The sequence below is a fragment of the Mustelus asterias genome, chromosome 10 (genome assembly GCF_964213995.1).
Source record: "Mustelus asterias chromosome 10, sMusAst1.hap1.1, whole genome shotgun sequence".
Taxonomy (NCBI): Eukaryota; Metazoa; Chordata; class Chondrichthyes; order Carcharhiniformes; family Triakidae; genus Mustelus; species Mustelus asterias.
Window position 1 is genome coordinate 88,390,613 of NC_135810.1, and position 19,531 is coordinate 88,410,143.

General features: G+C 46.1%; 1 protein-coding gene across 1 annotated transcript in view; it reads left to right on the forward strand.

The window, feature by feature from the left end:
• LOC144499749 (tumor necrosis factor receptor superfamily member 19-like) overlaps positions 1–19,531 on the forward strand; it is an 86,235-nt gene that overhangs the window by 36,082 nt on the left and 30,622 nt on the right. The window contains exon 5 of the mRNA XM_078222144.1: positions 1,109–1,194. Within this exon, the coding sequence (XP_078078270.1) occupies positions 1,109–1,194 (86 nt within the window). The remainder of the gene's footprint in view (positions 1–1,108; positions 1,195–19,531) is intronic.

A 19,531-nucleotide genomic window follows, 5' to 3' on the forward strand; every position in this document is an offset into this window, starting at 1 on the left:
CTCTAGCCACATGCACACAGCAACGTGGGAACAAACCTCTCCCTTCACTTCATCGCTGAACCCTTCACTATTCACTTTTTAAAATTCATTCATGGGATACTGGCCTCGCTGGCTGGGCCAGCATTTAGACTCCTTACCAGCATTTATTGCCCATCCCTGGGGGAAATTTGAGAGTCAACCACATTGCTGTGGGTCTGGAGTCACATGTAGGCCAGACCAGGTAGGGATGGTAGATTTCCTTCCCTAAAGAACATTAGTGAACCAGATGTGTTTTTACAGCAATCGGCAATCATCATCATCATCATGGTCATCATCAGACTTTTAGTTCCAGATTTTTATTGAATTCAAATTTCACCATTTGCCGTAGTGGGATTTGGAACTCCGGTCCCCAGGAGCATTACCCTGGGTCTGTGAATTACTAGTCCAGTGACAATACCACCAAGTCACTGCCTCCCCGTCTCAACCCTCGCTCTTAGTTCCTTTATCCTCCAATTTCCTGCCCTTCTGCAATCTTTACCACCCTAACTTGGGTCTCTACACCCTATCTGTAACTGCAATAACATATTCTGCACCGTCTCCTTTCCTTCTCCCCTATGTACTCCATGAACGGTATGCTTTGTCTGTATAGCACGCAAAACACAATACTTTTCACTGTATCCCAATACATGTGACAATAATAAATCAAATCAAATCTCTAATACCTCACTCAACTTTTACTATTCATCTGGCAGGCTTATGGTAAGTCTTGATGAGCTATCCAACTGCAAATGACATCACAGTCGAGACCAACGGTAAAGACTATGTTAAGAATGTAATATTTTTCCTTCATTTCGTTTTGATTGTTGAATTATTCAAAAGTTTTTTACATTATTGGAAAGGTCTACTTCCTTCTGCTGCCCATCATTTTCCCCTCACCAGACCTAAGACCTTCAGTTTTTACAGCTGCTGCTGCTATGAAGAGTAAGCCAGCTGCAGTCTCTCTGAGCCGTGAGACTATAGTGGTTCCTGGATTTGTGTTACACATTGTGAGAAAGGCAAATATTGAGTGCATTACTGGATCCCATAAAATTATGAGCAATAAAACTGACAAGATCTTCTCTTCTCCCAGGTTTTATAGAAAGACCAAACTGGGTGGTTTTCAGGAAATGGAATGCATTCCATGTGGGGACCCTCCTCCTCCTTATGAGCCTCACTGTAAGTAAACGGGATTGATTTCAATATCTTTCAGACTGAAGACTGATGTTGTAATTCATTTAGAGCTGGAGCTGGACCAATCGCTTCTCAAAGTATACCAGAATCAGGAAGAGATGCACAGTGTCAGCAGCACGGTGGCATAGTGGTTAGCACTGCTGCCTCATAGCGCCAGGGACCTAGGTTCGATTCCAGCCTTAGATGATTGTCTGTGCGGAGTTTGCACGTTCTCCCCGTGTCTGTGTGGTTTCCTTCGGATGCTCCAGTTTCCAAAGATGTGTAGATTAGGTGAATTGGCCATGCTAAATTGCCCCCTTGTGTCCAAAGGTGCATAGGTTAGGTAGATTAGCCATAGTTAAAAGAAAGCGCGGGGTTACGGGGATAGGACAGAGGAGTCAGCCTCGGCAAGATACTCTTTCAGAGAGTTAGTGCAGACTCGATGGGCAGAATGGCCTTCTGCACAGTAGGGATTCCATGGTTTTATGGTATGCCAGGCAATCATCATCACATTCAACCACCTCTACATTGCAACAGTGACTATCCTTCAAAAGAATCATAAGAATTAGGAGCAGAAGAAGGCCATTTGGCCCATCGAACCTATCCCGCCATTCAACAAGGTCATGGCTCATCTGAATGGGGCCTTAACTCCACGTTCCTGCCTGGCCCCCTTTCCTGTCTGCACCCTTCATTGGCTGCGAAGTATTTTGAGACATCCAGTGGCCATGAAGAGTGCTTTGTAAATGCAAGTTGTTCTTTCCTGCATTCATTTTTTCCAACTTTAAAAAAATTATGGAGCCATTGTGACAGGCACAAGCGTATAGAATGCAAACAAAAGTTAGAAGTCAGATTAACTACATACTAGTTAGTACATAAAGAGTTTGGAGTACAGATACAGAGTGAATATTATAAAGGACATTTCTACCAATTATCCCTTGCATCCAGCTCAATGAAGAGAATAGCAATCGGCAAGTATCTGAAAGAATCTCAAGCTGCGTCATTTATATCTAGTCTGATGTGAGAAATAACATATGCAACGATGATCTGGCCAAAAGCGAGTCCTAGATGATGCATATCTAAGGGCCTTGGGTATTATAGTATAATTGCAGAGTCCCCACCAAATTCATTCACACTGAACAATTGCCACACAGGCATTAGAAAGATTAACAAACATACATCCAAGATGTGCTTGAAGAAGGTGTTTCAAGTGTGACTTTGAATAAACTACTCAACTTAGTCTTGTGGCTGACAAGAATTGAGATTAGAACAACTTGACGACACATTTGGCACAGTGGTTAGCCCTGCTGCCTCACAGCGCCAGGGATCCAGGTTCGATTCCAACCATGAGTGACTATCTGTGTGGAGTTTGCACGTTTTCCCCGCGTCTGCGTGGGTTTCCTCCGGGTGCTCCGGTTTCCTCCCACACTCCAAAGATGTACAGGTTGGGTGGATTAGCCATGCTAAATTGCCCCATAGTGTCCCAAGATGTGTAGGTTAGGGGAATTAGCAGGGTAAATGTGTGGGGTTGAGGGAATGGGGTGGGAGAGGTCCTGGATAAGATGTAAGAGAAGGTTCACCAGGTTCATACCAGAGATGAGGGGTGTTGATTATGAGGAGAGACTGAGCAGATTGGGTTTGTACTCGTTGGAATTTAGAAGGCTGAGGGGGGATCTTATAGAGACCTATAAGATAATGATGGGGCTGGATAGGGTAGAGGTGGAGAGATTCTTTCCACTTAGAAAGGAAACTAGAACTGGAGGGCACAGTCTCAAAATAAAGGGAGGTCAGTTTAGGACAGAGTTGAGGAGGAATTTCTCTCAGAGGGTGGTGAATCTCTGGAATTCTCTGCCCACTGAAGTGGTGGAGGCTACCTCGTTGAATATGTTTAAATCACGGATTGATGGATTTCTCATCGGTAAGGGAATTAGGGGTTATAGGGATCAGACGGGTAAATGGAACTGATCCGCTTCAGATCAGCCATGATCTTATTGAATGGCGGGGCAGGCTCGAGGGGCTAGATGGCCTACTCCTGCTCCTATTTCTTATGTTCTTATGTTTTGTTGGAGAGTCAGTGCAGACTCGGTAGGTCGACTGGCCTCCTTCTGTACTTTAGGGGTTTTATGATTCTATGGTTTCCTCCATTAAACAATCATGTTGGGCAGAAGAGGCCGCAGCCTTACTTGGTAAGGGTCCGAAACACCTCTTCTTCGTTCTGAAGAAAGCGAACCGAAAACGTAGCTCCTCATCTTGTGGCAGATGCTAACTCACTTCAATCTTGTGGGAAAGCCTCCTTAACCTCCACCATTAAACCCAAGTTAAAATCCCGAGTCAGAGATTAATGATTCATTGAACATTGATCAGCATGTTTGAAGGCGGCTTAGGGGCAGGGCAGGCATCTTACCTGTCTAAAACCTTCAGTGAAATTCAGTCAGTGGGATCCAGGCAATCCTTTAGGAGGAAAGTTTCAGCTGCCACATGTTCAGTTTTCTTTGGCTGGGTGGGGTTAACACCAACGCTGCTTCTTTAAGATGTTTGTGTTTGATTTCTCCTGAAATCTTAATCATTTTAAATTCAGCCTTGATTATTAATTAATCCTACATTCAATTAAACACAATAAAGTTGGAGAATTAAGAATGTTATCAGAACAATATGTGGGGAAGTAGCATTGCATTTGAATAGCCAGTTATCTTACAGCATTCAACATAGAGAGAAATTACAGAAAGTTGAAGACGGGTGAATGAGGACAAATTAACACATTTAAAAAAAGGATACTTTGGTTTTAGTTTATTCAGTGAAGGGTAGGGTTTGCATTTGGGATTTAGCAGGCCTGAGATATTGGGCGAAGTCGTACCAAAGTATGGCAGAGTGTTATTTCCGGTGAGAAAACCAGTGTGTTTCGCTCCAGAGAAACCAGTCGGTTTTCTCTTCAGATCTTACAACACTCTGCCAAAAGAAACGAGGGGGAGTGTTTCCACCCCCACCGCCCCGCTGTCCCCTGACCGTCAACCCTCCCCCTCCTCCCCTCCCCCTAATCACCGGCCCTTCCCCCGATCATCATCCCCATTGATCTTTGGCCCCATCCCACCACCCCATCCAGTCGGAGTTGGCATCCACCGCGCCAATGGCTATCCGCCGACATCCCCTGCTCCTTCATCTGCTCTCAGTTGACAACCAAATCTAAATTTATCGTCTCCCCCCAGCATGAGGCTCCCAGTGGGGTCTACCCCTTGGCACAGGTTGGCACGGGCATAGTGCTAACCTGACAGTGCCAACTGTCAGGGCACTACGTGGCAAGGTTCCTCTCTATCGGGGACTATACTTACCTTTATGCCCCCAGTGGAGACCCCCCATGGCAGGTTCACGTCTGTGTAAACCTGTTGTAAACCACGTTGGTGTGACATCACATTGCCCCGCTGTCAATAAACGGTGGGGTGGGTTAATATCTGGCAAGGGGGCTGATTAATGATACTAAACTTTACTGAAGTGCATGTAAAGCATGTTCATGCCCGTTATGGACATGACCTGATGACATCACCAGCGGGGAAAGATCCAAGATGGCGATCTCGCCGGCGAGATCAGCGGCTCCAGGATCTTGAGCTCCTGCCGGCATTCGCACGGATGGCGAGCAATGGCTCAAGATCACCCCCATCGACCAGTAAATGGAGAGAATCATCCATCTGGTGTCGGAGTGTGGTTCCCTGAAGGCAGCTCAGTGTGCAAGGGCAAGCGGATTCAGTGATCACACTGAGGTTAGACTAGAACAGGTGTGCCAAGTCAAGCGTGCTTATGTAACATTAGCCCCTTTAATATCTCCGAGAAGCAGACAGTGATTAATGAGTGTTAGCACAAGCTACAGTGACCGCACTTTCAAATTAATCAACAGTCACTGTACCGCAAGCACTTTTCTCTACCTAAAAAGAAATCTTACTAGCAAGTAGTGGATTTGCTATTCCCCAGTTTGAAATGTCAGTGGAATCTTCACGTCACTGTGCCGTATTTTAAAGCAAAGGATGGCAATGTAGCATAAAGACTGACAAATGATAGCCCTCCATTGATGATTGTGTTCATGTGTGTACATAAGTCAAGGACCCGAGAAACAAAGCCCCCTTGAGTTTACTCCAGTGTAAATGTGCGTGGGTGGGTTAGAGATGCTCCAGAGTAAAAGGACAGCAAAGTGGAGTCAAGAACCTTCCTCCATAATGGTGACAGTTTTATGTTTAGATAACGAATTGTTTGCTAGCATTCCTTCACTGCTTTCCAGCATTGCTTGTTGAAATTCTTCCTCTGAAATGTTAAGTGGTTGAACCCACATCAACAGTAAGGTCTCTTTGTGAGCATGCTGGATTATTTTTTTCTCTCCCCAGAAGTTTTCAACTGAATAATTGAGTAAAATCAAGACCCAATCTTGCCAAGCTATAAATTTGTTTCCTTGTGGTTTTACTTTTTTTAATTGTTGATTTGATTTATTGTTGTCACATGTATTAGTATACAGTGAAAAGTATTGTTTCTTGCACACTGTACAGACAAAGCATACCGTATGTACATAGAGAAGGAAAGGAGAGGATGCAGAATGTAGTCTTACAGTCAGTCATAGCTAGGGTGTAGAGAAAGATCAGCTTAATGCAAGGTAGGTTCATTCAAAAGTCTGATGGCAGTCGGGAAGAAGCTATTCTTGAGTCGGCTGGTGCATGACCTCAGACTTTTGTATCTTTTCGCCGATGGAAGAAGGTATTGGTAAATAGGTTTGCTGTCAGTCCTGTCAGTTTGGCTCCGTGAGAGTAAATAGAATTTAATAAGAAGGGGAGTGGAGGGAAAATCCCATTGAATGTTAATTCATCCTTATCCTATTAGGCAATCTTCAACAGACGGCTATTTGCTTGTGGTCAGGCCAGTGTGCTCCAGACTGAGCAAGTACACATCCAGGTGTAAAAATAAATAAGAAATGGGCTGATGAATGACTCCATCTGCTGACAATATCACAATGAGGTACTTCAACACAATGAGGTACTTTGCAGCCTGAGTAATTCTAACCATAATATTTAATGCAAGTACTTGAAGCAAATTCTGTCACGGAATTCTTATTTTCTTGCAAAAGGAGATTTCCTTTACTGCTCGTTTTTGAGAACATCAAAAATGTTCAGCCTCTTTCATCCTGACCTGTGAAGATCGCACCATCTCATAGAATCATAAAATCCCTACAGTGCAGATGGAGGCCATTTGGCCCATCGAGCCTGCACCAACAACAATCCCACCTATGTATTTACCCTGCTAATCCCCCTGACACTAAGAGGTAATTTAGCATGGCTAATCCACCTAGCCTGCACATTTTTGGGAGTGTGGGAGGAAACCAGAGCACCCAGAGAAAACTCAACACAGACACGGGGAGAACGTGCAAACTCCACACAGTCACCCAAGGCCAGAATTGAACCCGCGTCCCTGGTGCTGTGGGGCGCCAGGTGTTTAACCTGGTGTTGTGAGACTTCTTACTGTGTTTACCCCAGTCCAACACCGGCATCTCCACATCATGGTTGTGAGGCAGCAGTGCTAACCACTGTGCCGCTATTACTGTGCACATGTGAGATCAGTTTAATTTTAAAAAATGTTTCCTCCCAATGTTCTCTTCCTTTCTCCCCTTTTACATTCATGTATGGTTTCCATCGCCCTTCAGTGGTAATCTTCATGTATGAATCTAGGCAGCAAGAATTTGATAGACAATTAATTTACTGAGGGCATTACAGCCAAGGCTGGTTTTACTCGAGATCTTTGTGCTGGTGAGATGATACTTTTCCACATAAAAGACCTGGCAATGTTTTCTTATTGATCGCACTGTGGTAAATCACACAGATTAGAAAGATCCTAGTTTATATTCTGGTTTGCCACAAGAATTGCCAATGCCTCGTTATTCTGAGAACAAGACAGGCGGCCATCTTTTCACCTGTATTATTGTTTCCTCGTGATAATGGAATTGCCACCCAGCATCTATGTTATTTTTTAAAATTATTTCACGGGATGTGGGCATCGCTGGCCAAGCCAGCATTTATTTCACATCATAAATGACCCTTGAGGTGGTGCTGGTCAACGGCCTTCCTGAACCGCTGCAGTAGCCTGTGTGGTAGGTACACCCACAATGCTGTTAGGAAGGGAATTCTGGGATTTTAGACCCAGCGTCCTAAGTCAAGAAAATATGTGAGTTGTAGAGGAAGTTGGTGGAGATGGCATCCCAATATGTTACTGCCCTTGGCCTTCTCCGTGGTAGCTATCATGAACCTGGAAGTCGCTTTGATGTAACCATAGTAAATTACTACAGTGCATTTTGAAGGTAAAAATATATTCAACAAAAACAGTGTACAGGAGGACTGAATATTGAGACAAGCAGCAGGAGAGCTGGGTGTTGCCCCTCCATAATGGTGGTCTGCCAGCCATGGCTGTTTTCTAGTCAAATGTTCTAAATCTGCTGATTGGGCTACTCACAAGGGGGCTTGCCTGCAACAGCAGGCTGCAGCTCCTTCCTTGATAGACAGCCTCCCCACCACTGTTAATTGGATGGTGAGTGCAGCCTCTGGTCTATATTTGGCCAATCCAGGCTAAATCAGCCTTGGCTTTCCGCTCCTGACACAGTTTCAGGGTCGGGACCTGAACTCAATGCCAACTTCAGCCTTCTGGCCCAAAACGGAAAATCCTGCTCCATGCTTGTTTTTAAGTTTATTTATTTGTCGTAAGTAGGCTTACATTAACACTGCAATGAAGTTACTGTGAAAATCCCCCCGTCGCCACGCTCCGGCACCTGTTCGGGTGCACGGGGGGAGAATTTAGCATGGCCAATTCACCTAACCCGCACATCTTTCAGACTGTGAGGGGAAACCGGAGCACCTGGAGGAAACCCACGCAAACACGGGGAGAATGTGCAGACTCTGCACAGACAGTGACCCAAGCCAGGAATTGAACCCGGGTCCCTGATGCTGTGAGGCAGCAGAGCTAACCACTGTGCCGCCCTCTGTGGTGCTACTTTTAATTTACCAGTGATTATAACTTTCTTGTTCATTTCAAATCCACTCCCTTAAACTGCTCACGCACAATATATATATATATCTCAATCTGAACTTAAAACATAGACGAAAATGTGGAGATTTTGATCGTGATAGCTTTGGAATTTGCTTTCCAATTGAAAACCAAAGGAATATTGTTTGTTGAAGTGTTTGCCACTGTTCCGTGAACAGGCACCAATCTTAATATTTTTTCAAGTCTGTGCAGAGGGATTGATCTTGATCAGATGGGAAGGTACAATTTTTGCTCTTCTTGCAAATCTGGAGTAAGCTGGTTCACCCGAGATCTTGGCAAGCAAAAGAATGATTGCACAACGTGTTGAGAATGCAGTGAAGGAATTCACAGTGCAGTGAAAAGCCACAGGCAGAGCAATCGGCTTCATACTGATGAAACCCTGTTTTATCATTCACCAATCCTATTGATTAGGTGTCCTACAACAAATTTGCTGTAGATGCTCTCAAACACTTTAGCCATTAGCCTTTATATTATTGATTGTATTTAATTCATAACTAGGAGATTAGACCTAATAAGGGCACCTTAGGGATAAAGTTTATTTATTAGTGCCACAAGTAGGCTTGCATTAACGCTGCAATGAAGTTAGTGTCAAAATCCTCTAGTTGGCACACTCTGGCGCCTGTTCGGGTACACTGAGGGAGAATTTAGCATGGCTGATGCACATAACCAGCACGTCTTTCAGTCCTGTAACCAGCACGTCCTGTGTGAGGAAAGCAGAGCACCCAGAGGAAACCCATGCAGACACGGGGAGAATGTGCACACTCTGCACAGACATTGACCCGAACCAGAAATTGAACCCGAGTCCCTGGCGCTGTGAGGCAGCAGTGCTAACCATTGTGCCACCATGTCACTGGGCTCCAGCAAATCCCACTGGAAGTTTCTGAGCTTCTTCATGTAGTCTTGTGAGGTGTGGAGTCTCCACACATCCTTTACTAGGCTAATAACATTAGAGGGTGAGGTTAAGACTCCCGGCAATGGGAGCTCCCTCTTCCCTAATTTATTAGAAGCTGACAGAGCTGCAAGCTGATTTACAGGACTGAGTGTTTGCCTTTGAATGCAGGAGAGGCTGCAGGGAGTCAGCAACATGAAAGATCATGGGTGGGCTTTTAAAAAAAAATTGAGCCCACAGCATTGGCATCCTATCAGGGTTTCCCAACCGGGTGGGCATGATCATGGTCCCCAGCTGCTTGTTCAAACCTCATTATTTAGAGGGATCCTGGCTGGGGTCAAAGTGGAGCCACTCTGCAATTGTTATGATAGAGACAGTGACTGTACTGAGTCGCAGTGCGGAGGGTGGAAATAAAAAAACCTACAAAGAAATATTCTCCCCAGCGAAGGAAACCAGGCTCTCAAACTCAGCAGAGGAGAGTGGAAGCTGCTATAGAGGGTGAGCAGATGCCCAGTCCCTCACTCATGTCCTACAATGCTGTAAGAGGATCAAAGGTGTGAAGAGTTTATTTATTCACAAGTAGGCTGTCATTAACACTGCAATGAAGTTACTGTGACAATCCCCTAGTCTCCGCACTCCGGTGCCTGTTCGGGTGCACTGAGGGAGAATTTAGCACGGCCAATGCCTCTAACCAGCACGTCTTTTGGACTGTGGGAGGAAACCGGAGCACCTGGAGGAAACTCACGCAGACACGAGGAGAACGTGCAGACTCCACACAGACAGTGACCCAAGCCAGGAATCAACCCTGGCACTGTGAGGCAGCAGCGCTAACCACTGTGCCGCCAGAGGGTAAGAAAAGTAAGTCCCCCATACTCCTCAGTCTTGACTTACCTAAACCTTCTGCTGCTCATCGCTCCTCAGACCAATACACCTTGCGGGTACATCCATTTCTCTCGCTTTTTCTCTCTCTCTCGGCATTTCCACATATCCCAGTCTAAACAGTCACCAGTGACAATCGCCTTTGTCCTTCTGCTATCACATACCCATCACAGAGATGACTTCCACCCCTTTCCCCTGGTCAGTTTGAATTTATGTTTTTCACTCGCCACAGGTCCTTCAAGTGTTACTCAGACACAAGAGGAAGAGGAGGTGGAGGTGTCCTTGGAGGAGCTCACTCACTCTGAGGAAGCATTATCACGTGTATCGTACACACCATCCACCAGAACTTGGTGGAACTTCCATGACCGCTCAATTTGGTTTTCACATGGTGAACCACACATTCACAGTTGAGCAAGAGAGGGTGTTGGAAGACGGGGACAGCAGTGGAAAGATCCTGTCGGACTCTCCAAGCTCTGCTCAGCTGGGCTGCTGAACCTCAAGCGTCATCCACAAAGGGAAAATGTCTGAAAGCATCCCCCAAAGGCACTGCCCATACTTTGAGAGAGACGGCAGGAGTCCATCTCGAGGATCAATGATGTCTCAGGCCTTTGCACCATCATGGAAAGAGTGGCCGTCTGCGTGGCGAGCAACCGAGCGTGTGCTGGCCCTCGCCTCTGGCCTGCACACTAAACCTGCCAGTTTAAATAAAATGGAGAAAAGCTTACTCGGCTGCTGAGCATTAACTTTATTTCGATGTGCAGTTATCTCCTTTGTCGCCTCTCGCCTGCCCAGAAGCTAGCAGCCTTGCGGAAAATGATACGACAAGAGTAGAAGGCAAGCAGGGGAAAGGGGTGGAAGTCATCTCTGTGATGGGTATGTGATAGCAAAAGGACAAAGGTGATTGTCACTGGTGATTGGGATGTGTGGAGATGCCGAGAGAGAGAAAAAGAGAGAGAAATGGATGTACGCGCAAGGTGTATTGGTCTGAGGAGCGATGAGCAGCAGAAGGTTTAGGTAAGTCAAGACTGAGGGGTATGGGGACTTACTTTTCTTACCCTCTGGCGGCACAGTGGTTAAGTGAGAGGATTATGTCCTGTGGGGAACAGTGGGTTCAGCATTGGTGTGTCTGATACCCGCACATCACATGTTGAGGTGACCGGAGCCGTTGTGTTCCATGCCCGCCACAAATTCCATTACCTGGTCACTGACTCCATCCCGACCCTCAACCATTGTCTGAGGCTGAACCAGACTCTTCGCCACCTTGTTTTCATATTTGAGCCCGAAATGAGCCTCTAAGCACATATCCATGCCTTCATTAGCACCACCTATTTCCACCTCCATCACATTGCAAACTCTGCAGCTGCCTCAGCTCAGCCTTTGTTACATCGAGACTTGATTATTCCAGTGCTTTCCTGACCAATCTCTTACATTCCACCTTCTGCAAATGTCAGGTCGCCCACACTCTGCAGCCTCCGATCTGTCCTAACTTGCACCTAGACCTGTTCACCCATCACCACTGTGTTCTCCCACCAACATTGGCTCTGGCTTAAGCAACACCTGGATTCTAAAATTCACATCCTTCTTTCTGACCTCACCCCTCCCTATCTCTAATCTCCTCCAGCCCCACAACCTTCCCAGCACCTGTGCTCCTAAGATTCTGGCCTCTTGAGCATCCCTGAACTTAATTGCTCCACCTCTGAAGGTCAGACCTCCTGTTGCCTGGGGGCCTAAGCTCTGGAATTCACTCCTTACCTTTCCCCTTTTAAGACACTCCTTAAAACCTACCTCTTGGAACACCTGGCCTAGTATCTCCTTATATTTTATAATGCTGCTCTAATGCACCTTGGAGAGCTTTCAATGTTAGACGTTATATAAATACGAGTTGTTATATATTTGTAGAACCTTAAGAAAGACCTTTGCAAACTGGGGAATCGAAGGTTGAAGGTTTACCTTGTTCGTTCTCTCCCGTCGGCAGAACACAGAGGGTTTCATTGTAATGTAGACTACACTTTATAATCAATGTTATGACTAGAAAATGAATATGGTGTTTGTATATGTACAATTATTGGCTAGAGCTATTGTTATCATGATATTACCCACGCAAAATTCCAATTCTCGACAGCTTTAAGCAGCCCAAGAGCAAATGTTAACACTTGCTAATTTGATAACGTATCCTGAGGGCAGTGTTATTAAAACATTCCTGTGAGTCAGAAACACAAAATTAACATTTGTTATGAAGTTAAAGAGTCTGTTAAACCTACTGTGAGCATTACAGGAACATGGAGAACTAACAAAGGTCAACACTTGGCACAGGCATTCGGGCCCAATAATCAAAGTGTGAAATTCAGGGACATTCCTGCAATTTTTCTTTTAATTATACACTGTTAGAATGTATTAGTGAAAGCGAGGTACCACGTTAAAACTAGAAAGATTACTGCATGTGTCTTAAAGAGGTACATTGCCTACCATTGCTCTGTAGTTGAATGAAAAGCATTGCAGAAGCTAAAGAAATCACACGCTGGAAATCTGAAGTGAAGGTGGGATTTCTCAGCAGCCCAGTCGAACATTCCATAGAATCTACAGTGCAGAAGGAGGCCATTCTGCCCATCGAGCCTGCACCGACTATAATCTCACCCAGTCCCTATCCCCATAACCCCATACATTGACCCTAGCTAATCCCCCTGACACTAAGGGGCAATTTAGCATGGCCAGCTCACCCGCACATCTTTGAGGGAGAGAAGAAAACGTTAGTTTTGACAGATTGGACTGGGATTGAATTCAAGCCATTGGAAGTGACCAGGTCACGCAACCTGCATTCACTCGTTAGGTTCTTAAAACTTCAATATGTTTAGGTTTTCTGATACTGAGAGTAAAAATACACCTTACCTGTATTAACTTGCATTTGAGTAATGGATTACTCGGCCATTACTGATGCATGTTGTTAAATGTTTTTGGGTTTCTTAACTCTAGGGGGTTAATTTTTCAGTCCCCGTCCACCATGGGAATCGTCACAGGCGGGCCAGAAAATTTGACAGACCATTCAAAGGACTGTTGACCTCGGGATGGAATTTCCAGTCTCGGGGTGGACATGACCGGTAAATGCCGCCCTAGGTTTTTGTTTTGCTTTCCTGGGTTGGATTCGCCTCACGGTGGAAATCATGGCAGTCAGGCCTACTGAATCATGGGTGAAGTCCCACATCAGCCTCCCATTCATGGTAAATCCTCTCCACAATTAAATCTCTGGTGGCTCAGGATTAAATGGGTCTTCCGCACTGTCGGAAGGCTGCCCAGCAACACCTGGCAGGTTTGCCAGTGCCCCCAACCACCTGTGCCCCCTCCACCCCCACCCCCCACCACCACCACCACCCAGGGTGTGTCCCTCACTATCTATGTCGGATTGAGAGACCCGGTGTCAGGCCATGGGGAGTGACTACCGAAAGCCACCCTCCATCTCCAGGGCCCCCATATGCCACCCCCTTCCCAGTTTCACTTACTGGCGGCCTGCAGTCCCTCTATGATCAGGTGAGTGCATTGCTGCCAATAGCCACCACTCCCGCTGATGCAGGCAAAGCAAGGAGCTGCCGGCCAATCAATCTTGAGAGGAGAGGGTGGGAAGACCGAACGGTGGCCACTTCCGTGCCTGAAGGCCACTTGATTACTTTGGTCTTCCCACATAGAACTGATGAGTGTTCCCCACCAGTATTCTGACTGGTGCACCAAACCCCAGTTGGTCTGACCAAAATCCCAGACCCTGCCTCTGATAACTCTGTAAGAAGTCTCACAACACCAGGTTAAAGTCCAACAGGTTTATTTGGTAGCACAAGCCACTAGCTTTCAGAGCGCTGCCCCTTCATCAGGTGAGTGGGAGTTCTGTTCACAAACAGGGCATATAAAGACACAAACTCAATTTACAATATAATGGTTGGAATGCGAGTCTTTACAGGTAATCAAGTCTTAAAGGTACAGACAATGTGAGTGGAGAGAGGGTTAAGCACAGGTTAAAGAGATATGTATTGTCTCCAACCAGGACAGCTAGTGAGATTTTGCAAGCCCAGTCAAGTCGTGGGGGTTACAGATAGTGTGACATGAACCCAAGATCACGGTTGAGGCTGTCCTCATGTGTGCAGAACTTGGCTATCAGTCTCTGCTCAGCGACTCTGCGTTATCGTGTGTCGTGAAGGCTGCCTTGGAGAATGCTTACCCGAGGATCAGGAGCCGAATGTCCATGACTGCTGAAGTGTTCCCCAACAGGAAGAGAACACTCTTACCTGGTGATTGTCGAGCGGTGTTCATTCATCCGTTGTCGTAGCATCTGCATGGTCTCCCCAATGTACCATGCCTCGGGACATCCTTTCCTGCAGCGTATCAGGTAGACAACATTGGCCGAGTTGCAAGTGTAGGTACCGTGTGTCTGGTGGATGGTGTTCTCACGTGAGATGATGGCATCCGTGTCGATGATCCGGCACGTCTTGCAGAGGTTGCTGTGGCAGGGTTGTGTGGTGTCGTGGTCACTGTTCTCCTGAAGGCTGGGTAGTTTGCTGCGGACAGTGGTCTGTTTGAGGTTGTGCAGTTGTTTGAAGGCAAGAAGTGGGGGTGTGGGGGTGGCCTTGGCGAGATGTTCGTCTTCATCAATGACATGTTGAAGGCTCCGGAGAAGATGTCGTAGCTTCTTCACTCCGGGGAAGTACTGGACGACGAAGGGTACTCTGTCCGCCGTGTCCCATGTTTGTCTTCTGAGGAGGTCGGTGCGGTTTTTCGTTGTGGCACGTCAGAACTGTCGATCGATGAGTTAAGCGCCATATCCTGTCCTTATGAGGGCGTCTTTCACCGTCTGTAGGTGTCTGTTGCGATCCTCCTCATCCGAGCAGATCCTGTGTATACGGAGGGCTTGTCCGTAGGGGATGGCTTCTTTAACGTGTTTTGGGTGGAAGCTGGAGAAGTGGAGCATCGTGAGGTTATCCGTGGGCTTGCGGTACAGTGAGGTGCTGAGGTGACTGTCCTTAATGGAGATGCGTGTGTCCAAGAATGCAACCGATTCCGGAGAGTAGTCCATGGTGAGTCTGATGGTGGGATGGAACTTGTTGATGTCATCATATAGTTGTTTTAGTGATTGTTCACCATGAGTCCAAAGGAAGAAAATGTCATCGATGTTTCTAGTGTATAGCATCGGTTGAAGGTCCTGTGCGGTGAAGAGGTCTTGTTCGAACCTGTGCATAAAGATGTTGGCATATTGAGATGCGAATTTGGTTCCTATGGCTGTTCCGCGTGTCTGGATGAAGAACTGGTTGTTGAAGGTGAAGACATTGTGGTCCAGGATGAAGCGGATGAGTTGTAAAATTGCAACTGGAGATTGGCAGTTGTCAACATTGAGTACTGAGGCAGTTGCAGCAATGCCATCGTCGTGGGGGATGCTGGTGTGGAGTGCCGAGACATCCATTGTGACGAGGAGCGCTCCTGGTTCAACTGCTCCATGTGTGCTGAGTTTCTGTAGGAAGTCCGTAGTTTCGCGATAAAAGCTGGAGGTTCTTTGTACGATGGGTTTCAGGATGTCCTCGACGTAGATGGAGAGGTTCTCACACAAGGTTCCATTGCCTGAAATGATGGGACGGCCGGGTGTGTTTGCCTTGTGTATCTTTGGGAGGCAGTAGAGATCTCCAACGCGGGGAGTACGCGGGATGAGAGCACGGAGGGTGCTCTGAAGGTCCGGATCAAAGCTTTAGATCAGTCTGTTGAGTTGACGGGTTCTTTGGTCAGATTTGCGGGTAACTGTCTGTAGTGTTCCTCATTGTTCAGTTTTCGGTACCCTTCTTTGCAGTAATCCGTTCTATTCACGATGGCCCCTCCTTTGTCTGCTGGTTTGATGACAGTGTTGCGGTTGCACTTGAGAGCGCGGATGGCATTGCGTTGTGCTTGGGTGATGTTCGGGGCTGTCTTGTGAGTGCACCTGATGAATCTGGCATTGACGCACCTCCTGATGGCTTGGGCATACATGTCAAGTCGAGGGCAGCAGCCTTCCGGAGGAGTCCAATTCGACTCTTTCCTCTTCGGATCTCTCTGTCGGCTGTTTCGGTTCATTGGCTGTTTCATTGTGTTCGCTGTTGGCCTCTTGGGGTTTGTGGAAGAACTCCCGCAGCCTCATTCGCCTGATGAATTCCTCTGTGTCCACTGCGAGACTGATGGGGTCTATTTTGGTGGTGGGACAGAAATTGAGCCCTCGTCTGAGAACTTCGATTTTATCTGGTTGAAGTGTGTAGTCCGACAAGTTGACAATGGACTTCCTTGCAGTGGTACTGTTTTCTACTATGGTATCAGGGGAGGCTTGGTTGCTGCTGGTGGTGATGCCGAGTTTCTCAAGTTTCCTGTTCTTGGTGTGCATGTAGATGTCATAGTTCCTTTGTCTCTCTGCTTGACAGAGTTTCGCAGCTGGTCTGTGTCCTGAGTGCACGTTGAGAATATGGACTCTCTCTTGGTTTCCAGGATGCGGCGTTTGCTGTAGAGCTGGTGTATGAGGTGGTTGAGGAGTGTGAGAGAGGTGCGACGGCAAAGTCTCTCAGCGTAGTCTGTGTTATAGGTTGACCTGAGTGGGTTCGTGATCTGTAGTCCTTCTGTAACCCGACAACTCTCACAGATGAGCAACATTCCAATGTGTGTTTTCGTTTGCCCAAATAACTATGTGAATTTGTAGAGTGCCCACCATCCAGGGACACCTTCTCAGTTAATTTCTACTGCTGATTAGACCACATTTTGCCTAATTCTCCTTGTTATTGGAAGACAGCAGAATAACATGATATTAGACTTCATCTTCTGTTGTCCAGTACATTTATCAAATAGTTAAAGAACAAGCAAGCAGTGGCAGAATAAAACAACGGCTTGATAAATAGGGGATAGACTACCACACAGCTCTTCGACTGTAGCTACTGCTAGGAGGACAGGTCTTGTGGCGAATGGGTAGCAACCCTACCTCTGGGCCAGGTTCAAGTCTGGGATTTGTTGGCCACAGAAGGTGCATTCATAACATAGCCAAACAGCTTGCAATTTCTTCCAATATGCTTAATGGCCAAGGGTAAGAACAGGAGAGATTTCTGGTCAGCCAGTGCAAAGGGTAGCAGGTTTCTTACCTTCACACAGGAAGAACATATTCTAACTTTCTCTTCAATATCCACATCCAATCCAGACCACTAGAAATAACTTTGCGCTATTTCTTTCACGTGTACGATTCCGCAATAGCCCTCATGTAACTTCTCTAACACCCACTCCTCAATGGTGGTGGAATAATCACTCTGAGCCTCCAAAGGAGATATCCTGACTGTACTGACAGCTCCAATCTCTGGACTAGTACAATCAGGTTAGGTGCTAGTTTTGAGGTCTTCCCTCCTATTACCATATCCATCACTTCTGAGAGTATCGGATTGCTCCGAGTGTGTTCCCTCACTTGTTCAGCAATGACTGGTATGTTATTGTTCAAAGTAGAAGATATTCTACTTGAGTAGACTGATGAACCACCTGGTAGTGGTAATCTTGAAAGTCCATCCACATTACCAGGTAGACTTCATTGTCAATACTTATTGGTATAACTATGTGTAGATAAAAGCAATGCCCATCTTCGCATTCTACTTGCTGCAAGTGACGGAATTCCCATGTGTGGTCCAAAAATGGTAGTTAGCGGATGATGGTCCATCAACAATAAGTTCTCTCCCGCACAAGAACGGATGGAATTTCTTTACTCCAAAGATGGTCCCTAACACTTCGCCTTCAGTCTGTGTATAGTTACGTTCAGTCTTGCTCAAGGGTTTGAGATGCAAAAGCGATGGGTCTTTCTTCACCCGATATAACGATATAAGAGACCACTGTTCCAGCACCATAAGAGGGTGCATCACAAAGCAACTGCAGGTGTAGAGCAGAATCAAAATGTATAAGAACTTCAGATGTGAGTGACGCTTCTTTGGCCAGCATGAAAGCGTTAACGCATTGATCCGACCATTTCCACATCTTCAGCACTACCCTTGACTGCTTCAAGGGAACGTGTTTAAGCTTCTCCTTGTAAACAGTCTCTGGCACCAGCGAGACTGTTACCCCAGTGTCAACTTCCATCCTTGCTGGCTGTCCACCCAGCAGTAGAGTGACCCAGTATTGTTGTGCAGCACTCGCAATGGCTAGCACTTTCAGTGATAATTCCTCCTCAGATGTTTGACACAGTTAATTGACGGTCATCACATGTGCAATGTACAATTCAGGTGGCAAGCTAAGGTACTGTGAGAGAATAGGGGGAATTTCTATTTGCCAGTGTGCTGGAGAAAGGGGTTAACAACGCACAGGAAACCTGGATTTCTTTGCATGCTGTGGAGTTTTCATTCTCATTGGTGTGCACGATAAAGGAAGATCCCAGTAGGTTGTGGAATTTGGATCACATCTGTTACTGGGCAGAAGGCAGACAAAATGGTACCCGCCCAATATTACTGGCGGCATTAAAGAATCATTGGAAGTGGTGTTAAATTTCAGGCTATTTTATTTATTATGTGGCTCCTAAGCTGCTCGTTGCTTCCTCAACTTTAAAATTATCAATGAAAATGATACATTGAGATATGGGAGCAAAGTGATTACGTTACTGGACAAGAACCAGAGGCCCAGAATAACATGTCAAAGATATGAGTTCAAATTCCACCAAGGCAGATGGGGAATTTAAAATCAGTTAATTAAGCAAGTCTGGGAAAAACAAGCTGGTATTGGTGTTGTGACCGTGCAACTATTGGATTGCCATAAAAACCCATTCTGTGCTTTTCATTGTCATGTCGCTGCACCTTCCCACGCTCCTGCTCCACGCTCCTGTTCCGCGCTCCTGTTGCACGCTCCTGTTGCACGCTCCTGTTGCACGCTCCTGTTCCATGCAGGCTCTGGAAATCTGGCTGACAGCATGCGGTGTTGTGGAAGGAGTTGCAGGCTGCACAAAGGGCCTCAATGAACGGAGATTTGGCTGGCTGCCAAATTCTCCCACCTGGCTGCAGCCGGAGCGTGACTTGAACAGCAGGTCAGACCGCGCCCAAAATGTCCGCTTGGGAAGGAAACCTGCCATCCCCAACCCCAGGCCTATTATATGACTCTAGATACACAGCAACTTGGTCGACTCAGAGTTGCCCTTCGAAATGGCCTAGCCAGCCAATCAGATGCGCAAGACGTGCTGGACTTGTCCACTATGCCCACATCCTGCAAATGAACAATTCAAAAAGCATCTGCCAATAAAGCTAATTCTTTTGTTATTATAGAGGTGACATGAACCCATTTATTTTTAAAACTGTGCTTCACTTGATCTGATTACTTCAAACGTGGTTTTTATGTAAGTAGATATTTTAAAAACTTACTATTCATCACAAACACTTACATGGCTATTTACTTATGTTTTTTCTCTTAATTCAATTAAAAATGTGCACATTTCAACAGTCAATATGTTATGTGATGCTAAAATTACTTAATTGAAGGTAAAAAAAAAAGCTATTTAGCCTGAGGAAGAAAATTGAATAC